Source organism: Rhineura floridana, chromosome 5 (assembly GCF_030035675.1).
Source record: "Rhineura floridana isolate rRhiFlo1 chromosome 5, rRhiFlo1.hap2, whole genome shotgun sequence".
Classification (NCBI taxonomy): Eukaryota; Metazoa; Chordata; class Lepidosauria; order Squamata; family Rhineuridae; genus Rhineura; species Rhineura floridana.
In genome coordinates, this window is record NC_084484.1 from 152,013,413 (window position 1) to 152,039,794 (window position 26,382).

At 43.6% G+C, this 26,382-nt stretch overlaps 2 protein-coding genes across 4 annotated transcripts in view; one reads left to right on the top strand and one right to left on the bottom strand.

Annotated features, from left to right (window-relative positions):
• Positions 1-20,690, bottom strand: part of ALOX5AP (arachidonate 5-lipoxygenase activating protein) — a gene marked incomplete at its 5' end in the record, with an annotated part of 31,361 nt that extends 10,671 nt beyond the window's left edge. The window contains 2 exons of the mRNA XM_061629571.1: positions 3,748-3,847; positions 20,507-20,690. Of these exons, the coding sequence (XP_061485555.1) occupies positions 3,748-3,847; positions 20,507-20,690 (284 nt within the window). The remainder of the gene's footprint in view (positions 1-3,747; positions 3,848-20,506) is intronic.
• On the top strand, positions 11,487-23,762 carry LOC133385967 (uncharacterized). 3 transcript variants are annotated; one of them, XR_009763038.1, is made up of 3 exons: positions 12,335-12,440; positions 12,946-15,469; positions 23,707-23,762. XR_009763038.1 is itself a non-coding variant. In XM_061629569.1 (2 exons), the coding sequence occupies exon 2, from the start codon at positions 13,294-13,296 to the stop codon at positions 14,326-14,328; it is 1,035 nt and encodes a 344-aa protein (XP_061485553.1). In that variant the 5' UTR covers positions 11,487-11,759; positions 12,946-13,293; the 3' UTR covers positions 14,329-15,809. The 3 variants fall into 3 exon arrangements, 2 of the variants coding, with proteins under 2 accessions (XP_061485553.1, XP_061485552.1); XM_061629569.1 differs by lacking the exons at positions 12,335-12,440; positions 23,707-23,762 and adding an exon at positions 11,487-11,759 and having other exon boundaries at positions 12,946-15,809; XM_061629568.1 differs by lacking the exon at positions 23,707-23,762 and having other exon boundaries at positions 12,946-15,809.
• Positions 23,763-26,382: the final 2,620 nt, after the last annotated feature.

Sequence of the window (26,382 nt, forward strand, 5' to 3'; positions counted from 1 at the left end):
CCTGTGGACCTCCAAATATTATTATTGGACTGCAACTCCCGTCATACCTAGCCATTGGCCGTGCTGGCTGGGGCTGATGGGAGTTGGCTTCCTATAACATCTGAAGGGCCACAGGTTCCTCGTCCCTCTTTTAGCAGTTTACTGCAAGCTTAGAACAGTATTTGCCACCATAGCAAAGTCCTGCTATTTCTGTCTGATTCCCCAACAATGTATCGCTCTGAACAAGAACACAACAACATCACCGCATTGCGTCCTTCTTCAGAGTGAGGCACTGTGGGGTGAGGTGGCCCCAGAGAGATGTATAAGCACCATCACCACCTCGCTCCGGTAGCAAAAATAGTATGTTTATCAGGTTTTTGTTCATTGTAAGTCTTCAGTTTGACTGGCTCATTCCTGTGGAATGCTCTTCCAAAAGAGATTCAGCAGGCACTTTCTGTGTTAACGTTCAAACACTTGCTGAACATTTTTTGTTGCCGCTAGGGTCATGCAGGCAGTTAAGAAAAACATTTTCCACAAAAGTTAGCTGTTGCAAGGGCCATGATTCAGTGGCAGAGTATCTGCCGTGCATGCAGAATGCCCCAGGTTCAATCCCTGGCACCTCCAGGTAGGGCTGGGAGGGCACTGAGAGTTGCTAGGAGACCGTTATTTCCCTCATAAAGCTGCAATTCCCAGAGTTCCCTGGGAACAGGGACTGACTGTTAAACTGCTCTGGGAATTGGAGTTCTGTGAGATGAACTGTTGTTATGTGCCTTCAAGTCGATTACGACTTATGGTGACCCTATGAATCAGTGACCTCCAAGAGCATCTGTTATAAACCACCCTGTTCAGATCTTGTAAATTCAATTCTGGGGCTTCCTTTATGGAATCAATCCATCTCTTGTTTGGTCTTCCTCTTTTTCTATTCCTATTTTTCTCAGCATTATTGTCTGTTCTAGTGAATCATGTCTTCTCATTATATGTCCAAAGTATGATAACCTCAGTTTCATCATTTTAAGCTTCTAATGATAGTTCTGGTTTAATTTGTTCTGACACCCAATTATTTGTCTTTTTTGCAGTCCATGGTATGTGCAAAGCTCTCCTCCAACACCAGATTTCAAATGTTGATTTTTCGCTTATCCGCTTTTTTCCCCAGTCCTAGCTGCCTTCTGATTTCTTGACTATGGTCTCCATTTTGGTTAATGACTGTGCCGAGGTATTGATAATCCTTGACAACTTCAATGTCATCCTTGTCAACTTGAAAGTTATATAAAACTTCTGTTGACATTACTTAGTCTTCTTGACGTTCAGCTGTAGTCCTGCTTTTGTGCTTTCCTCTTTAACTTTCAACAGCATTTGTTTCAAATCATTACTCATTTCTGCTAGTAGCATGGTATTATCTGCATATCTTAAATTATTGATATTTCTTCCTCCAATTTTCACACCTCCATCTTGGTCCAATTCCACTTTCCGTATGATATGTTCTGCATACAGATTAAACAAATAGGGTGATAAAATGCACCCCTGTCTTACACCCTTTCCGATTGGGAACCAATCGGTTTCTCCATATTCTGTCCTTACAGTAGCCTCTTGTCGAGAGTATAGGTTGTGCATCAGGACAATCAGATGCTGCGCGCGCTGCATGCCATCAACCAAGATGGGGGCAGAGGCTTCAGTCCCTTACAGAAACCTCGGCCGCCATCTTGATTGATGGAATCCCTGCGCACGCAGTGCACACAGCTGCAAACAACAGCAGAGAAAGGTAGATGAAGCGGGGGGATGGTGGTGGGCGGCAGCGGGTGGCTCGGACGCTCTTGTCTTGTGATCCACGGCACAGCTTGTGCCACGGATTGTGGAAGGGGAGCGGAGGGGCCCAGGGCAGGCTGATGCCCAAGGGCCCCAGCATTCCTGGAGCCGGCCCTAACTAGAGGTATTGTCTTTTTGCATTCTTCCCTCATAATGTCTCTGACTTCAATCCATAGTTCTTCTGGTTCTCTATCAACTAGGTTTAAAGCCTCAAATCTGTTCCTTATCTGATCTTTATATTCTTCTGAGATGTTATTTCAATTGTATTTTGGCATGATGATTGCTTTGTTCTTCTTCTTTAGCTTTACTCTGATTTTTGATATTACCAGTTCATGATCTGTACCACAGTCTGCTCCTGGTCTTGTTTTTGCAGAAAGCATGGAACTTCTTCATCTTCTGCTACCAATATCAATTTGATTCCTATATTGACCATTTGGTGATGTTCATGTGTACAGCCGTCTTTTCGGTTGCTCAAAAAATGTGTTTGCAAGAAACAAATGATTGGCTTCACAGAATTCAATAAGTCTCTCTCCTTCCTCATTTCTGTCTCTTAAACCCCATCTTCCACAATTTCTAGTTCTTCTCTGTTCCCTACTTTTGCATTCCAGTCCCCCATGATTATCAGCTCATCTTGTTTTAGTGTGTGATCAATTTCCTCCTGTACTTCTGCATAAAATCTCTCCAATTCTTCTTCTTCTGTGTTCGCTTTTGTAGCGTAGACTTGAATGATGGTTATATTAATATTTCCCATTTAATCTCATTGATATCAGTCACTCAGACCTTGCATTATAGCTCTTAATTGCTTTTGCTACGTCACTTCTCACTATTAAAGCAACCCCCATTTCTTCTTAGTTTCTCATTTCCTGCATAAAATCTTTTGTAGTTGCCTGATTGAAAAAGTCCCATTCCCATTAATTCATTCACACCAAGTATTGTAAGGTTGATGCATTCCATTTCTTGCTGGACAGTTTCTAACTTTCCCTGGTTCAGGTTTCTCACATTCCATGTTCCTATTGTGTACGTCATAAAACTCCAGACTCCCCTTTCGAATCTGTGAGCATCAGCCTCCAGGGTTCCATTTGGCTTTGACCCAGCTGCGTCATTAGTCACAGCACTACTCGTACTTGTCCTTTGTTCTTCCCCAGTAGCTCGGTGAGTGCCTTCTGACCTGGGGGTCTCATCTTCTAGCACTATCTCGTGTTGCATTTTGGATACTCTGTTCATAGAGTTTCGTGGTAAGAAGTATTCAGAGGTGGTTTACCATTGCCTTCCTCTGAGTTTGGATGCATCTTAGTCTGGTGTCTCAGCTTTGACCATTCCGCCTTGGGTGCCCCTGCTAGGAGTCTAGACTCTTGGTCTAGACTCCTTATGGCATTGCTCTCTGCTTCTTCAACACTCTCAAACCCTCTCATCACGTGAGGGAGCCTAAACAGCTTAGGTCCCAAATATCTGAAAGACCGCCTCCTTCCCTACAGACCCTCTTGCTCTCAGCTTCTTTGATACTCTCAAACCCCCTGACCACATGCAGCATCCATCCTAGGGGAGGGTGAGAGGAATAGGTGTCTCCTAACAACTCTTAGCACCGTTCACAAGTTACACTTCCCAAGATTCTTTGGAGGAAGTCATGACTGTTGAATGTGGCATAATAGTGGAATAAATGCATGGTGAGAATGTGGCTCAAGTTAGATGGTTGAATCTTATTCAACACTGGCTACAGGGAGGCGTCCTCCCCCACATCCAAAGGCAGCAGGTTAGCTCAGGCAGTGCACACAGCTCTAGCCTCAGCTAGTTTCTAGTCCCATGCATTCTTAGAAGGCCAGCTTTTGGGGAATGGTGTGGTAGGGAGGAATAGCATATAAGCAAATATGAGCCCCAGAATGTCTCTGTAAATAAAATTCTTATATCTGCAACAATTATGGCCTTATTGTGTGCAACTTCACTCTTTACTGTGGCTGAAATACTCACTTGGCAGTAAAGACTCGCTCAAAGGCAGATGAACCGCCACGGTGAACAGTTTTGCCCGTACTGTTCTTGCTTTCTTGTTCTACTTTGTTTGCAAAAAAGGCTGTTTAAAAAAAAAACTTACTTTAATTTCATTTCAATATTAATGGCCCATTTTCCTTTATTTATGAAGCCCAAAGTGGCTAAGAAACACAAACAGAAGGACAGCATCAAAGACAGTAAAACAAACAGTTCAATAAACCAATGAAGTTCATATTAATTTTTCAAAACAGTTCTATAATAAACCGTTATATAAGAAATCACAGTATTTCCATAACATAATAACAACTATTTAACAAAGTATCGGTTTGATGTCTCCAAATATCCCTTTCAATTTTTCGATGAGCTAATGGAATGAAATTTGGATGAGTAAAGAAAGGTCAATATATATAGGGAAAATCAATACCTGAAATATGCTTTCCCTTTCCAGACAAACAAGCATATTGCTACTTGTGGTAAAGGCCTTGCTGCAGGCTGCTTTGTATAAAGGGATGGGGGGGAAAGAGAAATTAGATTCAGTTCGCATTTATAGGTGAACCTACCAAATTCACACTTTCAAGAACAATACATGAACCAAGACACAGCCATTCTTCAAAATTTGTACTTACCCAACTTTGTAATGCCTTTCTCCAGCCAAACAATGTTTACAAAAATGCATATGTTAGGGGGAAGTGTGCATAAAAATGATTATACTAGTAAAAATAACATACAAAAATACATCAGGGAAAATTGCTTGCAAAAGTGTCCATTAGTTTAAAAAGCATATTGAAATGTGTTTATTAGAAGAAATTTGCACTAAGATGCTGATGAATATCAGTGAGGATTAAAAAAAATATATCAGATTTCTACAGAAATGTGGAGAACAGAATTTAAGATTGGAAAAATGAGAAACAGAAAATTGAAACTGACAGATCCTTCCATCCCTAGTATGGAGTAAATGTTGAGGGGCAAGGTTTATGACCCAGAGTCCAGCAGTGACCAAAACACCAAGGCAGAGGCTGCAGAGTTGCTGCTTAAGGAGCCAAACTGGTTCTTAACTTTGAGCCTAATGCTGGTGACTGGGGGCCACTGAACCTGAGGCTAGCGCACAGGAGCTCTAGACCAAATCCCTTAGGGCCAGGTCCCATAGAGCCAGATCCAGGACACTCTCAGGTGCCTTCCCCTGGAGTTGAGGAATCAAGTACCTCCAAACCTTTCTCGCCAGCCAACAGTGCAAGAAGCACACCAGAAAGAAGCCACAGAGTGCAGAAAAAGTGACCATCTGCAGGCCAGAGATGGGTTGCTCCTTTACGGCCTATAATTCACACAAAAAAGAGGTGGATTGGAGGCAGTCTCAAAAGGCCTCAATCCATCTCTAGCCTTTGTTAGAGCATGTTGCTCACTCAGTGGTGCTTCCTTGCCCTGTGGCAGTCTTGGAAAGACCCAAACAGGGCATCATGCTTCATTGTCTTGATGGATATAATGCCATTTTTTATTAAGGTTTTCATTTCTTGCTAAGTTTGGGCCATCAAATGGAGAGCTGACAAAGTATTAGTAATAATGCTTTGATGCCCTTCATCATGCTTCTCTGGATGGAGCTCCTTGGGTATAACAAAACACTCCCCTTTCAAAAATAAGCTATCCACTAGGTGGAAAATCATTCCTGTCTTGCCAATAAGGCCTCAAGACCCGAGGAAGTTGTGTCTTGTAGACCCATCTATATTGGCAGAGGTGGACCAATTTCTGACATGTTACACCTCTTTGCTGTTCTGTCTAAATATGCTTCCTGAATAGGGTTGCCAGGTCAGAAGCATCCCAAAACCTGAGATTTGAGGGATGGGCCCGAGTGATGTCACGGGGCGGGCCCGAGTGATGTCATTAAGCATGATACATTAAGCATCAATCACAGTTGCTTGGAGCAGACAATTAAAAAAAAATCTGATTGGAATTTAAGATAGAAATCTTAGCTAAAAGATGGAGCCTGGGTAGGGAACATTTAATCTAGCCTACTTGCTTTCAGCAAGAAGGGTTAAGTGCCTTCAGGTCAGGGCAGTCACCAGAAGGCCACTGCAGAGACAAAGGAGCCTAGTGTTGTGGAGATGTGACATGGGTGCTTTGGGGAGTAAAGATAGAGGCTCCTGAAGGCTGCAATTCTAAACACACTTACTAAGGGATTAAGCCCCATAGAACTCAACAAGACTGACTTCTAAGTAGATATAGTTTGGACTCTGCTGTTGGTAAACCTTGACTAGGGTTCTTCTGCAAAGACATCCATATCCAAGCAGGGCTGGCAACCCCCTGCCTGGAATACCCTGCCCTTATCTTTTAATGTGGCTGCTCCAAACGTTTTTACAGATTTGACCCTTTACTTCAGAAAGAGATCTGAAAAATGAGTAAGAGTAAGAAGTATCTTTTAAAATTGTTCTTTTCAATTCACTCTTGAATGAACATCATACCTAGGGCAGATCCACACCATTCATTTAAAGCACATTCAACACCCATTTGAAGCACATGAATCCCACCACAGAATCATGGGAACTGCAGCTTGTTAAGAGTGGTGAGAACTATAACTGTCAGGGGAAATGACCCTTCCCAGAATTCTTTAGGGGAAGTCATGCGCTTTAAATGCGAGTTGGATGTGCTTTACACATATTGTGTGAATCCACGTAATAAATTTTGCCTGCATGTAAATTGTTTTTTTTTTATAATAATTTTTTTATTATTCAAATTTTTATAAAAACAAATACAAATACAACAAAAACAATACAACAGAAAAAAATAAAAGAAAAAGAAAAACTTGACTTCCGATTTGTTACAGATCAGCTATAAGTATATAATATATATCAAACCTGTCTCCTAAAACATACGAAATTCACTTTTTTCCAAAGTCTATCTTAATTAATCGTCAAATCCCATTATCATTTCATTTTTTTCTTTCAACAAAAAGTCCAAAAGAGGCTTCCATTCCTTAAGAAATGTATCTGTCGTTTTTTCTCTAATAAGACATGTCAATTTGTCCATCTCAACTAAGTCCATTAATTTCAATAGCCATTCTTCCATTGTTGGTATCGATTCCATTTTCCACTTTTGTGCATATAGTAATCTTGCTGCCGTGATCATATATAATATTATTCTTCCATATTTCTTTTCCTTTTGTTTATCCATAAAACCCAATAAAAAAAATTCTGGTTTTGACTGAATATTTATCTTTAAGATTTTTTGCATCATCCTACCTATCTGTGCCCAAAATAATTTTGCCTGTTTACACAACCACCACACATGATAAAAAGATCCTTCTTGTTGTTTACATTTCCAACATACATTAGAAACATTACTATACATTTTTGACAACTTTTCTGGAGTCATATACCAACGATACATCATTTTATAAAAATTTTCTTTAAGATTATAGCATAATGTAAATTTCAAACCTTTTTTCCACATATTTTCCCATTGATCCATTTGTATATTATAACCAAAAATACACTCTTTTACTTGTTCTTCTTCCATGTCCATTTTTAATAAAAATTTATACATTTTTGCAATTATGCATTCATCATTTGTACACAAACCTATTTCAAAATCAGATTTATTTATTTCAAACCCATACATTTTCTTGTCCATTTTAAATCTTTCTAACAATTGTAAATAAGCAAACCATTGTGAACTATATCCTTCCTTTATTAGTTGTTCTCTCTCTTTCATTATATATTCACCATGCACATTTTCTAATAGTTCTTGGTAAGTTAACCATTTCTCTTTTCCAGCCATTTCTCTTCTATAAAATGCTTCTTGACTTGAAACACATAGTGGTATTTTCAAAAAAAAACTTGTTTTGTATTTATTCCATATATTCAACAAAGGACGTCTTATAAAATGATTATTAGAATCCACATTAACTTTTACTTTATCATACCATAGATATCCATGCCATCCCCACTTCAGGTTGTGACCCTCCAAATCCAATAATCTTTTATTCCTCAATAGAATCCATTCCTTTATCCAGACTAAGCAACAAGCAGCAAAATAAAGTCTCAAATTTGGTAATCCCAGCCCTCCTCTTTCTTTGGCGTCTTGTAATAATTTAAATTTAACTCTTGGTTTTTTCCCCTGCCAAACAAATTTAGAAATATCCTTTTGCCATTGACTCTGTCTGTTTGCCGGAGGTCTGGCATCCCTATTCTTGAATGGTGTGTCCCTTAAGCCTTCCATTAAAGATATCTGCAAGCAAAGGCATATGTTGAAGAAAGGAAGTAATGAAACCACCAGCCTGTCCTTCAGGAAAAAAATTGATGATTAGGCTTTCTTTTCTATTCAACTTCTTTCCTCCTTAAAAGACACAAGGGCTCAAGCATAAAGATGTCATACAGCTTTCTTAAAACAAGGGCTTATCCACATGGGAGCATTACTTCATACTAAAGACTCTGTTTTTACTCCTGTTTTCTGTTTGCACCATCCACAGTAAGGGCTCAATGCCAGCTGCAAACACGGTGTTTTCTATTCACACTGATAATAATAATAATAATAATAAAATTTTATTTCTGGGTTGCCTATCTGGCCGAATTAACGGCCACTCTAGGCGACGTACAGCAGAAGGATAAAATACATATATAAACAATCACACTTAATCTAAAACCGCCCATAGTTCATAACAGAATAAAACTAGTCCACCCCTGAAATCCTGTAGGCTTGTCTGAATAGCCAGGTCTTTAAGGCCCGGCAGAAACCTGCGAGGGAGGGGACATGGTGAAGATCATAAGGTAGGGAATTCCAGAGGGTGGGAGCCACAATCGAAAATGCCCTCTCTCTGGTCCGCACCAGCCTAGCTGATTTAACTGCTGGGACAGAGAGAAGGTCTTGATTGGCTGATCTTGTCAGGCGGCATACTTGGTGATGCTGGAGGCGCTCCTTCAGATAAACTGGGCCGAAACCGTATAGGGCTTTAAAGGTTAGTACCAACACCTTGAATTGGGCCCGGTAAACACCTGGTAACCAGTGTAGATCTTCTAACACCGGCGTGATGTGATCACGGCGATGGCTGTTCTTAATCATACGTGCCGCCGCATTCTGTACCAGCTGTAATTTCTGGACCGTTTTCAAGGGTAACCCAACATAGAGCGCATTACAGTAGTCTAAGCGAGAGGAGACCAGGGCGTGTATCACCCGCGGGAGAAGATGGACAGGAAGGTAGGGTCGTAGCCTCTGTATCAGATGTAATTGATACCATGCTGCCCGGCTCACTGCCAAGACCTGAGCCCCCATGGACAGCTGGGAGTCAAGAATGACCCCAAGGCTGCGGACCTGGTCCTTCAGGGGCAATCTTACCCCATTAAACACCTGGTCTATATCTCCTAACCTTCTTTTATCTCCCACAAGCAACACCTCGGTCTTGTCAGGGTTCAGTTTCAGCCTATTTCCTCCCATCCATTCGCTTACGGACTTCAGGCACTTGGAAATGGTATCCACAGCCAACTCTGGTGAGGACTTGAATGAGAGATAGAGCTGGGTGTCATCCGCATATTGGTGACACTGCAGCCCAAATCTCCTGATGATGGCCCCCAGCGGCTTTACATAGATGTTAAATAGCATGGGGGAGAGGATAGAACCCTGTGGTACTCCACAAGTGAGAAGCCAAGGGTCTGAAACCTCATCTCCCAATGCTACCCGTTGATATATATCGGAGAGATAGGAACAGAACCACCGTAAAACAGTGCCCCCTATTCCCAATCCCCCCAGGCGATCCAACAGGATACCGTGGTCGACGGTATCGAAAGCCGCTGAGAGATCCAGGAGGACGAGGAATGTACATTCTCCCCTATCCAACGCCCTCCTCATATCATCCACCAGGGCGACCAAGGCTGTTTCAGTTCCATATCCAGTCCTGAAGCCTGATTGGAATGGATCTAGATAATCTGCTTCATCCAAGTGTGTCTGTAACTGTTTGGCCACCACACGCTCAATCACCTTGCCCAAGAATGGTAAATTAGAGACTGGGCGGAAGTTATTCAACTCTTGGGGATCCAAGGAGGACTTTTTCAGGAAAGGCTTTATTACTGCCTCCTTGAGGGCTAATGGCATTGCACCCTCTTCCAAGGATGCATTCACCACTGCCTTGATCCCTTCGCTCAGTCTCTCTTTGCAGCCCAGAATGAGCCACGTAGGACAAGGATCAAACAAGCAGGTGGTCGGCTTCACAGTAGAGAGCACCTTGTCCACCTCCTCAGAGGGAAGAGGCTGAAACCGATCCCACCGGACCGGAATGCAACTGACCGACTCTGGCCCACTGCCTGTATCCACGGCGTATGGAATCGTGCTCTTCAGGCGCTCAATTTTATCGGCAAAGTGTTTGGCAAATGTGTCACAGGAGGCTTTAGAATGTTCCAGGGGTTCCTGAGCAACTGGACCAACCAGGCTTCGGACCACTTGGAACAACCTCCTGGGACAACACTCTGCGGACGCAATAGAGGCAGCAAAGAAATCCCTCTTTGCTGCCTTTGTTGCCACTTGATAGGAAGCTATGGCTGCTCTGACCTGTGTCCAATCGTCTTATAGTGAGATTTCCGCCACCGACGCTCCAGTCGTCTCACCTCCTGTCTCAGACCCCGCAACCATGGTGTGTACCAGGGCGCAATCTGAGTTCTATTCAGGGGGAGAGGACGTTTCGGAGCCACCCGGTCTATTGTCCTGGTGATCTCCCTATTCCACTTCATCACCAGGGTTTCGACTGGGTGACTTTCAGACAGCTCCAATTCTCCCAGCGTATTCAGGAATCCTTTAGGCTCCATCAGGCGTCTGGGGCGGACCATCCTAATAGGTCCCTTTCCCCTGCAGAGGGTGTGTGGCATTGAGAGGTCTATATTCACCAGATAGTGGTCTGACCATGACACGGGGTTAGAAGAAACAACCCCCATTTTCACAGCACTTCCTCCCCCCCCGAGACAAACACAAGGTCAAGAGCATGACCGGCTACATGGGTGGGCCCAGTATTACTAAGGTGCAGTTCCCAGGAAGTCATGGTTTCCATGAAAACCTGAGGAGCTCCTGTGAGAGCTGCCTCGGCGTGCAGGTTAAAGTTCCCCAGAACTAACAGATTGGGGGAAAGCACCCGCACGCCCGAGATAACCTCGAGCACCTCGGTCAGGGAGTCTGCTGTGCAGCGGGGTGGGCGGTACACAAGCAGAATCCCCAAACTGCCCTTTGGGCCCAACCTCCAGTACATGCAATCAACATACTTGGTCTCATGGAGAGGGGGTCTGGCAAAAACCAAAGACTCCCGATAGATGACTGCCACTCCCCCTCCCCGCCTACTGTTAGGAATAATGTGGCGATCTCAATGTCTCTCCGGCCCCCGAACTACGGTAAGCCTTTTCATTTGTTTGTGCACGAGAGGGAGGGGGTAGCCAGCGGAGTTCTGACCCAGAAATGGGGTCCTAGCCACTTCCTGGTAGCATTTTATTCACAACAAATAGACAATGTGGCAAAGGGCACCCCCTCCTGCACACGCGCTCTAATGGCGGCGGCGCTCTTAGTGCGAAAGAGCGAAAGCTTAACTCTGGGGCATAATACTGTTGTATGGACTTCTCATGCGTTATCAGCTCTCCTCCGCAGAGGCACAGCCCAAATTTTTTCAGCTCAAAGACAACAACAACTTGAGGCAGAATTGCTGGAGGATCCTAACTTGACCTTCGAGAGATGCGGTCAGTTGAACCCAGCCACCCTGATGCCTGATCTCCCTGCACCCTTGGACAATCATGATTGCGTGGAAGTGGTTAACTCCACCCTCCAAGTAAGACAAAATTTGTCTGACGAGGCATTGTCCAACCCAGATCTGATCCTTTTCACGGACGGGAGTTCCTTCTACCTTGAGGGAACGCGGTATACAGGCTATGCTGTTGTTAACCAATGGGAACCAGTGGAAGCAGCCGCCCTCCCTGGTCGATGGGGCGCGCAAGCAGCTGAATTATATGCATTGACCAGAGCCTGCCAAATAGCAGAGGGTAAGACTGTTTCTATTTTTACAGACAGCCGATATGCTTTTGGGGTCATTCATTGCCACATCCACCTGTGGAAATATAGAGGGTTTCTAACTGCGGGGGGAAAGCCTATTCAACACCTGTCTTTAGTGCAGCGATTGCTAGAAGCAGTTCAGAAACCAGCGAAAATAGCTGTCATTCATTGCAAGGCGCACACCAAAGATCGCGATCCTATAGCAATGGGGAATGCCCTAGCAGACTTTACAGCCAAGAAAGCAGCAAGACTCCCTCTTTCTTTTCCTACACTGGCATTAATTACTGATGATTTCCAACCCACCACTTTAACGTCTGTACCCCCAAAGGAAACTCGAGCTTGGGAAGCGCTGGGGGCCAGCTACAGGAATGACTTGTGGGTTATGCCAGATGGAAGAGCCTGTCTACCTCGCTCCATGTATTTCGCGGCAGTTACCTGGCACCATAATAAAGGAGGACATTATGGAACTCATGCTTTGGTAGACACAATATCCAGGTTTTGGTACGCCCCTGGCATTCAATCTGTATGTGCTGCGACTGTAAAAGCCTGTAGTCTGTGCCAGGCTAACGGACCTGCTTTACCAAATAGAGCACCACGAGGGGGGCGACCAGCAGCAGCTGCACCCTTCCAACATTTGCAGATGGACTTTGTCGATTTACCACCAGCAATGGGTAAAAAACATTTACTTGTTATTGTCTGCACCCTAACATCCTGGGTGGAAGCTTACCCCACCACAAACGCCACCGCACTCACAGTGGCAAAGTTATTATTGAAGGAAATCATTCCGAGGTTTGGGGTTCCAGAGACTATTGATTCTGATCAGGGCACCCACTTTACCGGACAAGTTTTAAAACATGTAGAAGAAGGCTTGGGTATCTCCCACCTCTTTCACACCGCTTACCGGCCACAATCCACTGGAAAAACTGAGAGACAGAACAGGGAATTGAAATCATTTTTAGCAAAATATTGCCAGGAAACCAGATTAAAGTGGCCTCAGGCACTCCCTATTGTCCTTTTCCACATGCGTACCAGGCCCACTCGAGCTCTGGGTCTCTCTCCCTACGAGTTGCTGTACGGTCATCCGCCCTCCAAGGGTGGGGGCCTCCCAAAGCCCGATGTGTCCCTGTTGGGGGGGGAGCATGTGACTTGTTCTCAGTTTCTTTCTTTACACAACAGATTGCGAGCCTTGTGGCGCACGGCCAGGTATGCGCAAACGGTTCCGTTCGAAGAGCAAGTGCACCCTTTCCAGCCAGGTGATTTCGTGTGGGCGAAAACGTTTGTCCGTCGCAGTCCGCTCCTGCCAAGATTCAGCGGTCCTCACCAGGTTTTATTAACTACCCAGACGGCAGTTTTCTTGGAAGGAAGGAAGTCTTGGATTCATCACGCACACGTAAAACCTGCCGTTGTAGACTTCAGCCCCGCAGAAGTACCGGACGTGCCACCCCAAGACGGACAAGGACTTGTGGACTCAGAGGACAGAATTGTGCCAGCGTTACGCTTAAAAAGAGACCCCGTGACTGATCTATGGGCACCAGAGACTATCCCTTTCTGCACAGCCAAAATATCATGAACTATTTTACGCCTCAGGACTGCGGGGTTCTCTATTGTATTCTTTGTGTACTTGTGCAACTGAGCCTTGTTTTCCCTCTGTGTTGTCCTGATGGAATAAAAATATGCACGAGGGAGGACTACAAACCTCCTCTCGCTGGGATCCGAAATGGGCTGCCAAATCCGAAGGTAATGGGTGAGTGTCCAGATCCTTACCTTTACCATGTGCTTTTAACTCATAATCAACCCTTCACTGTAGAAATCGCAGGATGGAAAACAAAGTGTCAGAAAGCAGCTGTAGTTTTTCAACACAGCCTCAATGGCTTCCTGGTCACTCAGTGTGTGAGGGCAGACATAGCATGGGCCATTTACTTGGCTGTAAATTGTACACCAGCCACAGGTCTAACCAGAGCCTCAGCATGCCCCACATCACTGGACCCCAGATCCGTTCTTCAAGAATATTCTGTTTTTACCTGTCGCAATTTGGGAACAACAGCACCTAAGTTTTGCATTGGGTTAGGGGAATATAATTGTTATATCGCTTTGCAAAGGAGCCAGCTCAACCGGTTTGCTCCCCCGAGTCTATCCGACTTAACTTCAAAGCCCTCTTTGGAGCCTCTCACTCCCCCATCCCTCACACTTCAAGGGGAAAGCTGGAAAGCAAATATTTTTCTCTCTCTTTTGGAAGCCTCAGCCCCACAAAACGGATCGTGTTACGTATGCGCCCACACTCCCCCTCATGGAGTTGCAGGGGTGCCCCTCATAGGCATGCCCCTATCTTTAAAAGAAGTTTTAAGTTTTAAAAACTGGCAACCAGCTAAAGAATTAGATGGTCCTTTGGATACCAGTGGGCCACTTCAGGGGGAAGTGTGTGTAAGTAGCAGCCCGCGCGCCAACATGGGACTCTCCTGTAAATTCATTCTTAACCAGAGAAAGGGGGGCTCTTGGGGGGTTTTCAACAATGCCCAGTTACTTAATGCAGCAACCACAACTAATGACACATGGGTATAGGCTTGGGCTACCCTCATTCCCCAAGATGCTCAGAGCCCTGACTTATTCTCCTTTATTTTTTCATTATACACCAAGCCCACTCCCCGAGGATTATGGTGGTTGTGCGGACATAGGGCTCAGCGGAGGCTGCCATCCCTAGTAAGATGGACTTGCACTTTGGGAAGGGTTATGCCTGGGATTAGAACCACTCTTTCTCTCCCTACAGCCAGACACCGAAATCGAAAAGACACAGGGGAGGCAGTGTTGAGAGGATTTTTTCCACATTATGGGCAGCCCAAACCTATCAAGACCTAATTAAACTTTCTCAAGACTTTTAGGATTTTTTAAATGATACCACAGCCTCATTGCGAGATTTGACTAACGAGCAGGGACAAATTCGGACCATAACTTTACAAAATAGGTTAGGAATTGATTATTTATTGGCCAGCTCAGGGGGCATTTGTTCTTTGATTGGGAGTGAATGTTGTACTTCAATAACGGACCGGAAAGCTGATGTTTTGCAACATTTAAATCACCTTAACACAGTTTACAACGACATAGAATGCATCAAGACCTTTTCCTCCTTCCCAAGCCTCACGGAATGGTTCAAGCAATGGCCTAGCTGGCACCAAATTTTACTTTACATTTTTCTTGGAATTTCAGGTCTGATTTCCTTATGCTGCTGTATACAATCTCTACCTAGCTTATTCTCCCTCTTTTCAACTCTTGGAACTCAGTGCCTGAGAAGGCCCCCTTTACCTAATGACTTTTCCCTTCACAGCCACTCTTTCACGCCTCGGAGTGACTTCTACTAGTAACAATAATGGTGCAGCTGTAACTCAAACAAGTCTTGTTTGAATTTTAGCTGCATATCAGGGAATTGTTAGGAATAAAATTATTCCCGACCCCAAAAGTTTGCCCAGGGTTGTCAGGAGTGGTTTAAAGGAACCTACATTTCTGTCAGAACCAATGTTGCAAAGATTTCTGGAACCCAGAGAAATACAACTCAAAGTTCAGTTTCTTCCCTCATGAGAAAAACCCCGAAGGCGCCTCTCTGACCGTAAACATCTCTGTAAAAACGAGATAACATGTTTCTCTTCTGATGTTATTATTTCACTCTGTCTTAAAGCCACTATACTCTTCCTTCAACATTGTAAACTAGGTCAGTACAAACAAGACATTTTCTCATAATATCTTATGTTTCCTTAAGTTTTGCGCAATATTGCTGACTATGCTAAGTCCATAAGAAAGTTAGAAACATTTTTTATCTCTTTGGTGTCAATCTGCCCCTTTTCCTCGCCTTCTTGTAGCTCTGACCTCACAACAAGTTTCCTTTTGACTGACAAGTGTATAAATACGTTATCACAACTCTCGCCTTTTAGAATCAAAAGCAAATGTAACAATAATGAGCTAACGCGCTTACTTATCTCTGTAAAGATGTAATATTGTATTTCCTTTGGGTATGCCTTTTTAATAACATTCTGCTTTGTTTTGCTGTAAAACCTTATATAATGGAACCTTTGCCTAATAAACGTTCTCTCTCCTGACAGACTGTGGTCTGTGTGGTTAGAGATCCCTTTCTTGATCAAGCAAGTAATTGTCTCAGTGTCTGCTTTACCTTTGGTATCTGGCGGGACCACTAACAGGTAAAATAAATTATTGAGCTTGTGTGCCTAATTAGAATTAAGGTATACGCCTGCTCACCCCCCCCCAGAGAAGGGGGGGGTATTTAAATTTGTTCCTAACACTATCAACCCTTGGCTGCTGTGCGTACCGGAAACCAGCTGGACACATGGCCTCAAGCACAGGAGCTGAGGCCGCATCCAGCCAGGTCTCCGTAATACACATCAGGTCTGCGTTCTCATCCACGATCATGTCATGGATGAGCGTTGTTTTCTGTACCACAGACCTGGCGTTACACAACAGCAGTCGAAGGTCGGATGGAGTCTTGCATCCCCCAGTTATCTTCTGGTCATGGACAGGCCCGGAACAGGGGATGGATATTAAGCATCTATCCCTCGTTCCCCTAAACTGGCATGGCCTGCCACTCGCACCTTTCCAGCGTCTGCTGCCTAGCCTTTTGATGTCATGGCTACCTACCCTCCCCAGCGTGTCTCCCTCCGGTCTGCACATGTCCACCTCCCCGTCGAACAGTCAGGCAGGTCCCCACCCCCAGACAAGACACACAGAATCACCCATAACTTTCTAGTTTCACAAGGGCGGTCAGCTCATCTGCAGCCAATGGCCGTTCGTCTTACGCCGGGCTGGGCTTCCACCACGGCTCTCTCCTGGCCCTTGTTCCCCTTCAGCGTGATCAATGGCTTCCTCCACTCTCAAGTCCTGATCTTCTGGAGCTTCCGGAGCAGTCGGCAGAGGGCGCGCTGCATCGTATTGCTGGCACCACGGTCTCGCCCTTCCTCTCCCCCACGAACAAGCCGCAGAGGGACAAGGCGGCCGCACAGGCAGCGCCCAAACCCGCCACTCCTCGCCCCCAGCCAGGCAACTTCCACAATCAAGTAGAAGTCGTCCCAAGGTGATTTGTCGTCCTCTTCCTCTCTCATGACCTGTTCTTCTGGAGCAACCGGAGCGGTCTGTGGAGGGCATGCCATGTTGCGCCGCTAGCACCACAGTCTCTCCCTTCCCCTCCCCCACGAACAAGTCACAGAGGGACGAGGTGGTCGCACAGGCAGCGTCCAAGCCCGCCACTTCACGCCCCCAGTCAGCCAACTCCCACACCCAAGCACGATGTGTCCCGAGGCCACTAGAAAACGTCGTCCCAATGCAGCCAGCAGAGCCGCAGCGGGAGACACAATCACCGCGGCGACAAGGAACGTCAGTGGCCGGCGCCGGAGGCACGTCCTCTCTTGTCGCATCCTTTCTCGTTGCGGTAGGCCCCACTCGATCCCCAGCCTCAGCCCCAGCCTCCGCGGCGCTCTCTCGCCACTCTCACTGCAACTGCCGCCCACGCTGCAGCTCCGCGTCCAGTCCAGGGAAAGGTAGACCACGTCAATTAAGGAGGGGAAAGAGGGGGGAGAGAGCTGCTCACTCACGCAGTCACACATGAGCCCCAAGAGATGTTAAAGATGTCAAAAAATAGATGTTGAAATATAAGCTGCGGAGCTCCGAAAACCCGCGTCCTCCTATGCCACCATCTTACAGGATCAATCACACAGTTTCCTAATGACCATGCCCTCTAATTTAACATTTCCACTCCCTCTGGTTGCTTGGCAACCAAGCATACTCAGTTTGTTCTACCAGCTGCAGTAGGTTCCATTTTAAAAAACCAGCAACTTGGAAGTGTGATTATTTGTATTTTCAATGGTGTGATACAGCTGAAATACAAATCTTTGTTTGAGCAGTGTTATATTTTTGTGCACAGGTTAGGGGGGAAAGAAAACTAACGACACTGTTTGCAGCAATATAAAAAAGGCCAGCAGAATGGAGGAGAGCAGCCAGAAGTTGCTTGTCAGCCCACAGGAAATGGAATGAAAGAAGCGAGAAGGAAATATTGGGTGTGGAGAGGAGAACAACCCTCCTAAAAGCACACCCACCTAAAAACATCAGAGCAAAGTGTCTGCAAGGAGGAACACAGCGCAGTGGAGATGGTTTTTCCTCCACTTTTTGTATTATCAGTGGTTTGGGTTAGTATGGACTTACAGGGGGAAAACTGCATGATAACGTCAGTTTGCCGGTAATGTCATGTGAACCATGCGAATTAAAAGGAGATGTGAGTAGCACCAAGCACACAGTAAGCCACCATGTAGATGAGCCCCAAATCTCAGTCTGAACCCAGGTTTTGTACTCCCCTCCAATATACATGCACCCACATTGTAACTGGCTTAGTCTGTAAACTGATTAGAAGCCAATTTTGGCATTAAGCTATATATCTATTTAAAATAAATAAATAAATCATATATTGTGGGGGGTATTTGAAATGTTGAACTTGTAGGTCTTCATGAATAATGTTCAGTCTTAGAAGGATGAAGAAGAAATCTTTATATAAATAACATAAATATGCATTAAGCTGGAAGTCGTTCACATAACCTTCTTTGGGTGCCTCCTCTAAGAGACGTTTGGAGGGTGTCAACAAGAGAACAGTTTTGGCCTTTTTGGGGTTGGCCCCTCAGCTAGGGAGTGCTCTCTAAGGGGAGGTTCGTCTGCCATTAATTTTGTAAACTTTTATTATTCATTCATTCATTCATTCATTCATTCATTCATTAAATTTATATCCCACCTTCCTCCCAGGAGCCCAGGGCATCAAACAAAAACACCAAAAAACCTCTAAAACATTTTAAAAACATACTTTAAAATATACTGAAACAAAACATGTTTAAAAACATCTTAAAACAAAACATATTTTTTTAAGAAATTTTTTTTTAAAAGCAATTCCAACATAGATGTAGACTGGGATAAGTTCTCAGTTTAATAGGCTTGTTGAAAGAGGAAGGTCTTCAGTAGGCACTGAAAAGATAACAGAGATGGTGCCTGTCTAATATTTAAAGGGAGGCAATTCCAAAGGGTAGGTGCCACAGCACTAAAGATTTTGGGGGTTGTATTCAACTAAGTCCTACTTAGATTCATTCATTTCAATGGGTCTGCTCCAAGTTAGTTGTGTCTATTAACTTCATTGGGTCTACTCTGAGTAGGACTAGCATGGAATACCACTCTTGGTCTTCAAGAGTACTTGCAAATGTACCAAGACTAACTGTTCCTATAAAACAATGCCCTTCACCATTATGAAAAATGTAATGTTTTTCTTTGAAATGTACATAAAATGCCTCTCTGGCACTCGAAAGCTTTCAGCCCCCTATTACATTTGTACTGATCTCAAGCTGCTTATTCAGTGAGCAGGGCTGGAGAGTGAATGAAGTTTCTAGCCATGTTATTCCATCCCATTTCTAAATGCCACTTTGGCCACAGCACCCTTTGATTCATCATACCAGAGCAGCTTGTCTAAAAAGCAGTTTAAACCTCTTCCCCCCCATACCTTCTCAAACATTTTGTGCTCATGTCATCTCTTCTAGGTATTGCCCTTTCTGCTGTGTATATGTAGCTGTGTGTGAGGATCTGTGAGTTGGAGTGGATGTTAATTAGAGTTTTAAAAACCAGAAGCACCATTCTATTTCCCTTTCTCCATCACTCCTATTCTCTTCCTATCAATCCACTAGATTCAACCCAGCAGGGAGAAAAGAAATTTGCAAGTGCACACACAGAAGGTTCCAGGCTCAACCCCCAGTTTTTTCCAGTAGGGTTGAGAAAGACCATTTGCCTGAAACCCCAGAGAGTTGCTGCCAGTCAGTGCAGACATTATGCAGTTGAATGGACCAATGATCTGAGTCCGCATCAAGCAGCTTCCAATGATAACATGGTGCTGGCGCTGATGTTAGGGGAGAGAGGTTAGCCTAGCCTGCTCAGTGTTTCTTTGGAAGATGTGGCTGTCTCACACAAAGCCCTGTAGATAAATGACTGGTGCCCCCGAGGGGGGGAGCTTCTCTCACTATTTGGGAACCTAGGCATTGGCAGCGAGGCCAACTCTTGGTGTACTTAACAAGAAGAAACATCTCCATCATCACCAACCACCACATATTTTCTCCAACTGCAATTTTTTTAATGTTAGTTTAACATTAAAGTTGATGACATTAGTCCAGACCAAGTAGTCTGGAAAATGAGAGCCAGTGTAGCGTAGCAGTTAGAATGTTGGACTAGGACCTGGGAGACCAGGGTTCAAATCCCCACTCAGCCATGAAGCTCACTTGGGCTGCAATCCAATTCATGTCTACTCAGAAGTAAGCTCCATTGGGTTCAATGGGACTTACTCCCAGGTAAGTGTGTATTGGATTGCAGCCATGGTGACCTTGGGCCAGTCTCTGCCTCCCGGCCTAATCTACCTCACAGGATTGTTGTGGGGATTAAATGAGGAGGGGGAGAACCATGTATACCACCTTGAGCTCCTTGGAGGAAAAGGTGGGATATAAATGCAATAAATAAATAAAAATAGATACAATACCACAAGTATTTAATTCAAAATCCAGACAAACAAGAGAAATAGAGAGAGGTCGGAGATTCTGAGAGGAACTCTTAAACAGCACTGAGACGCACAAACAGAGGTTCAAAAATACATGTATTTAATTCCCTCCCCCACTCTGTTTGTTCTTCCCACTGCAACCCCCCAATTTCCATATGCACTGTTTTCTCTTACCATTTTGGATGACACTTAAAAGAGTGACTATGACCAGAAGGACAATGTGCCCCACCACCTCATGGTCCATGCTCGCAGCAGGCTTGTCAGGATATTCTGCTGAGCCTTTTTCTTCTTCTTTTTTTAGCCACTCAGCCAGACAAACCTCAGAGGGAGGAAGTGAACATTTCTGATGGCTCCACAGTTAAGCTGCAACGCGATAGTAGCATATCGTCTTCAAATGTGTTATTAGTACATTGAATGTCCACATTCAGCTACGTAAATTGTGCCTCCCACTCTTTCTATGTTTGGCTTTCTTAATCTGCATATCTAAAGCACCCATGTGTAGAAGCAGAGATGCCAGATGCTTAGAACAGACCCATGTATGCAACTGGCATGGAACAGAGCATTGCTCAGAAGAAGTAAGTCTCACTATGTTTAATTAGGTTTACTCCCGGGGCATGAGATTGCACACTAAATTCATGAAACTCTCTGCTACAGTCTGTATGGACCTCCTTCCATCTTTAGAACAAGATCCTGCAGAGATACCAACGTGAACTGGAAAATCAGGATGATGTAGAACATCTGACAATTAAATAGTTGGATTAGTTATTATTTATTATCCATTTCAAGCATTTTATTCTGCTCTTCAGGCAAAAAGGCTCCCAAAGTGGCTTACGTCAGAACAAGACTGGGCAAAAGTAACGAGTGGGGTACCACAGGGCTCGGTCCTGGGCCCAGTGCTCTTCAACATTTTTATTAACGACTTGGATGAGGAGGTACAGAGCATGCTTATCAAATTTGCAGATGATACAAAATTGGGGGACACAGCTAATACCATGGAAGACAGAAACAAAATTTAAAGGGACCTTGATAGGCTGGAGCATTGGGCTGAAAACAACAGAATGAAATTCAACAGGGATATATGAAAAGTTCTACACCTAGGAAAAAGAAACCAAATGCACAGTTATAAGATGGGGGATACTTGGCTCGGCAATACAACATGTGAGAAGGATCTTGGGATTGTCGTTGATCACAAGCTGAATATGAGCCAACAGTGTGATGTGGCTGCAAAAAAGGCAAATGCTATATTAGATTGCATTAACAGAAGTATAGTTTCCAAATCGCAAAGTATTAGTTCCTCTCTATTCTGCACTGGTTAGGCCTCATCTCGAGTACTGCATCCAGTTCTGGTCTCAGCAGTTCAAGAAGGATGCAGACAAACTGGAACAGGTTCAGAGGAGGGCAACAAGGATGATCAGGGGACTGGAAACAAAGCCATATGAGGAGAGACTGAAAGAACTGGGCATGTTAAGCCTGGAGAAGAGAAGACTGAGGGGAGATATGATAGCACTCCTCATGTACATGAAAAGTTGTCACACAGAGGAGGGCCGGGATCTCTTCTCGATCGTCCCAGAGTGCAGGATGCGGAAAAATGGGCTCATGTTGCAGGAAGCCAGATTTCGACTGGACATCAGGAAAAAATTCCTAACTGTCAGAGCCATCCAACAATGGAATCAATTACCTAGAGAGGTAGTGGGCTCTCCAACACTGGAGGCATTCAAGAGGCAGCTGGACAGCCATCTGTCAGGAATGTTTTGATTTGGGTTCCTGCATTGAGCAGGGGATTGGACTTGATGGCCTTATAGGCCCCTCCAACTCTACTATTCTAAGAGAGTCTCTGTCCACAGACTTACAATCTAAAACACACAACACAAAAAGGGGTGAGGAGAGAAGAGGTGCTTCCAGTGAGACAATGTTTTCACAGGTGACCCATGAAGCGCATGAAAGGTGACATGTGATGTGAACAGGGTTAAAACAGGGGATGCATGATTTGGCAAAAATGTGGGAGAAGGCAGAGTTAGGAGCTTATACATTAAGAGCCCCATAATTTAAGCATTGATAATGGAAAAGGGCAGAACTAAATGTTATATTTTCCAAGAGAACACAAATGCAGGGACAGTTGTATAGCAAGGGGGGTGTTTAACCATTCCCATACCCACCAGCTCTGTCTTAAAAATTCCTACACTCCCAATTCTTTTTCCCTGACCTAGATTTACTTTCAGCTTTAGACTCTGGCTGGGAAGGGCATTTGCCAGAGAGAATCACTGGACAGGAAAAGAGTTAAGTACTTTCTTCCACCTTGATTCTCCCTTGCAATTGCCCTGTCATTGCATTTTCTTTACAAGAAAAATATGAGGTTGGGAATCTCATGTTTTCTTCTTTGTGTGTCGTTCTGCCTACATTTTGCAAAAATCCAGCTTCTACATCTACACTGATCCAGTGTAGATGTAGAAGCTGGATTTTTGCAAAATGACCACAACATTAAAATGTTTCTTACAGATTTTCAAATAGCACATGAGGGGCTATCAATGGCTGCTAGATATGAGAACAATACACCTCCAGTATGAGAGACAGCATGACTTTGAGCACTTGTTCCTGGGAAACACTACAATTAAAGGCACTTCAAAAAAATGAAGAGAGTGGTGTAGATTATAATTAACTTCTGTTTTTCTGTGGATATTGCAGTTTACAAAGGAGGAACCCAGGATATGAAATAATCTCAAACCCATGATGGTGTAACCAGCAGATGGTGTAAAAAGAAGCTGGAGAAATGTTCCCCACCTAAAGTGCATGGTGTGATAACTATCACACTTTTTGTTAGCTAAATGTTCGTCATTGTTTTGAGGATTCTTCTGATTGAAACCAATGCTGAAACAGTTTTATCTTGCATTTCCTCTGCATGCTACATTCGTACTACATTTTGTAGTGCAAAATGAGAAGTTACTCTCCAATCTGCACGTATAAGAGCCCCACAACATATGATGCAATATCTAGGAACACAGGAAGCTGCCTTATACTGTCTGAGTCAGACCAGCATCAGTCCATCTAGCTCTGTACTGTGTGTACACTGACTGGCAGTAACTCTCCACCGTCTCAGACATGCATGGGTAGGGTTGCCATATTGCCCGGTTAGCAGGGTTTTACCTGGATTCTTTGCATGCTACCCAGTGCCCGTTTAGCCCCTTAAGTGGCCCGGATTCTCAGCTTTAACTTAAAAAAAAAATTAAGTGCCTAGGTAGTCCGGTTCTCGAGAAATACATAAAAACGTGACCCTGGCTGTTAAATCTTTCTTTAAACAGTACTGTATAGCACTTCGTAGCTTTAACCCCACCCGTTCAGCATTGCAGCCAATCAGTGACGCCAGGGTTGTCTTTCAGTTTGATTGACCTAGAAAACCTCGTTGCAATGCCAGAAAATGGTGGTTCCCCCCCTGTTTATCTGAAAATCTCATAAATTGGGTAAGTATATACATTTCAGTTTTTTCCCCTCTTGTATGCAGGAGTCAGATCCTGGGCAGTGTTTTGAAAACCTTCCCAATACTTGGTTTTGTAAAAGCAATGCTAATCCCATATGCCCAGAGTAAATCCCATTGAATTAAATAGGACTTACTTTTGAGTAGACATGGTTATGAATGTGCTGAAAATCAATGGGACTTTGGAGTGAATGTAAAAAAGAATTGTGTTTGTGTTCTAACTCTTTCTGTTTCTGTTCCAGTCCTATTTTAAAGCAAGTAGGCAGGGCTTACTTAGGTATTACAGTTTTTATTCTGTAGGAAACTAATACTGATTTTTTAAAAACTAATACTGATTTTTCTGCAATGCCCATCTGGTTTGACAATAAACTATTATATGGGCTGTATGTATTTATACATCTGCAGTCTGTGTGTGTGTGTGTGTGTGTGTGTGTGTGTATGTATGTGTATGGAGTGTTTCCAACAACCCTGTGAGGTAGGGTTGGAAACCAAGGCAGCTCACAACAAGAAATAAAGCCATTTAAAATCCAATAACCATAAAAACAAGTATAAACAGTTGCAAAACAGCGTAAAGTGGCATGATTCGGAATTTTGGGTTGTGTGAATGAAGTTGCTTATCACTTGAGGTTGCATTTCTGTCCCTGTTTGAGTAAGCCCCACTAAATACACTGGGACTTGCTTCTGAATAAATAAACCTAGGATTGCACTATAAATATCTTTACAGTTTCTGTAAATAATAAATATAATTGATAGTCATGCTTATATAAATATTTCTTCATTTATCATTTTTGGTTTTTGGTTAGGAATCCTGACTGGTTGTGAGATGCTTAGTTTTCTGCCTTACTCATAGGAATCTTGTTGTGGTTGGTATGGTGTTGCATTTAAGAAATCATGGTACGAAATGGCCTGAATCAGTATAAGGCAGATTCCTGGGTTCCTAAAAGTGGGAAGAGACTCAAGGGCCACAGTGACTCCAACATTTATTTATGTATTTTTATTTACAACATTTATATACTGCTTTATTGTAAAAAATCTCAAAGTAGTTTACAGAAAGAATTAAAACAATAAAATTATTGGCAAAAGTGTTAAGGACAGATACTTAAAAACATTCAAAATAATAAAACCAACAATGAGTTAAAAACAGATTTAAAAACACAATAGCTTCCACATGCCTGGAGAGGCTTGCCTCAAGAAAACTGATTTTAGCAGGTGCTGAAAAGAGGCATCTGCCTAATGTCAATAGACAAGGAGTTCCAAAGCGTAGGTGCTGCCACTTTACAGGACTGATTTCTTACAAGAGCAGAACAAGTACTGTACTATGTGGCACCCATAAAATGGAAAGCACAGCTTGAACTTGGCCTGGTAGCAAATCAGCAACCAATGCAGATTTCAGAGCAGAGGTATTATGTGCTGATAGGATCTCACTCATGTCAGCAATTGTGTTGCAGCATTCTGCATTAACTGCAGTCCCCAGGTCAGGTTGTGCTGCATGGGGATTTCTGTGACCTTGGCTGACTGGCTGCTAGGATTTTTTTAGTTTGGGTTTTTGGTTATGAATCCTGACTGGTTGTGGGATGCTGAGTTTTCTGCCTTACTCATAGGAATCTTCTTGTGGTTGGTATGGTATTACATTTAGGAAAGTGTTACTGCCTTTTGTGTTGTTTTCTATTTGCATTTCCCTTATCTTTAACCTCACTCTGTTACAGCCATAGAAGCAACAGCAGCATATACAAGGTAATTAACTTGCATTAGTGATAAGAGCAAGAATTTATAATTATTATTTTAATTACAAGAAGAGGCTTATCAGTACTTTGAAGAGGACCAGATATTTATTTTCTTTCTGAGCCCTGGGTCTTTCCTGCTGGGGGGGGGAGCAGGAGAGTAGGAGAGTAGTCAATAAGACAGACATCCTGGCATTGGTAATCTAATTAGCAAGGTATGTGTGGGGTTGTTGCACACTTCCAGGCCCAGTTTCATTTTGAGTATGGAGGTGGAAACTGTGTAGATGTGGTTGATCAAAGGGAGAAGAAATTTTGAGTAAGCAAAGCTCTGCTTTTATAAAACCTAAGAAACATACAGATACTTTGAATGTCTGAGTGCCTGCACCAGTGGAATACTGGAGGAATTTGTAAAACTTACTGCAACAGTATTTAGAACTGAGCATGTGGTGTGAAAGACTCCTTTTCCTAACATTTTGGCTTCTTGTTTTTCTCCACCCACCACATCTCTGAAATATATCCTATATGTAGTGGTTAACCATACTAAAAAATGTAAATAAGTTTATTTCGGTCAATGACCAGCAAAGGTTAACCATACTGCTGCCCTGACTTACTTTATGTTTGTTGCTATTTTGTGTTTTTATTATGTTTTTATATTGATTGTGTATTTTTATTGTTTTTATTATATTTGTAAGCTGTGCTGAGCTCTGTTTTTAACAGCAGAAGGGCAGGATATAAATCCTCTTAATCAATAAATAAATATTCCATAGTGTTGGAAACTAGAGTCTAGGCATTTAAGGCTGAAAATATTGCTTTTTAAAAAAAAGATTTCTCACATCTTTCCCCAGTTTTTGGTGGTAATT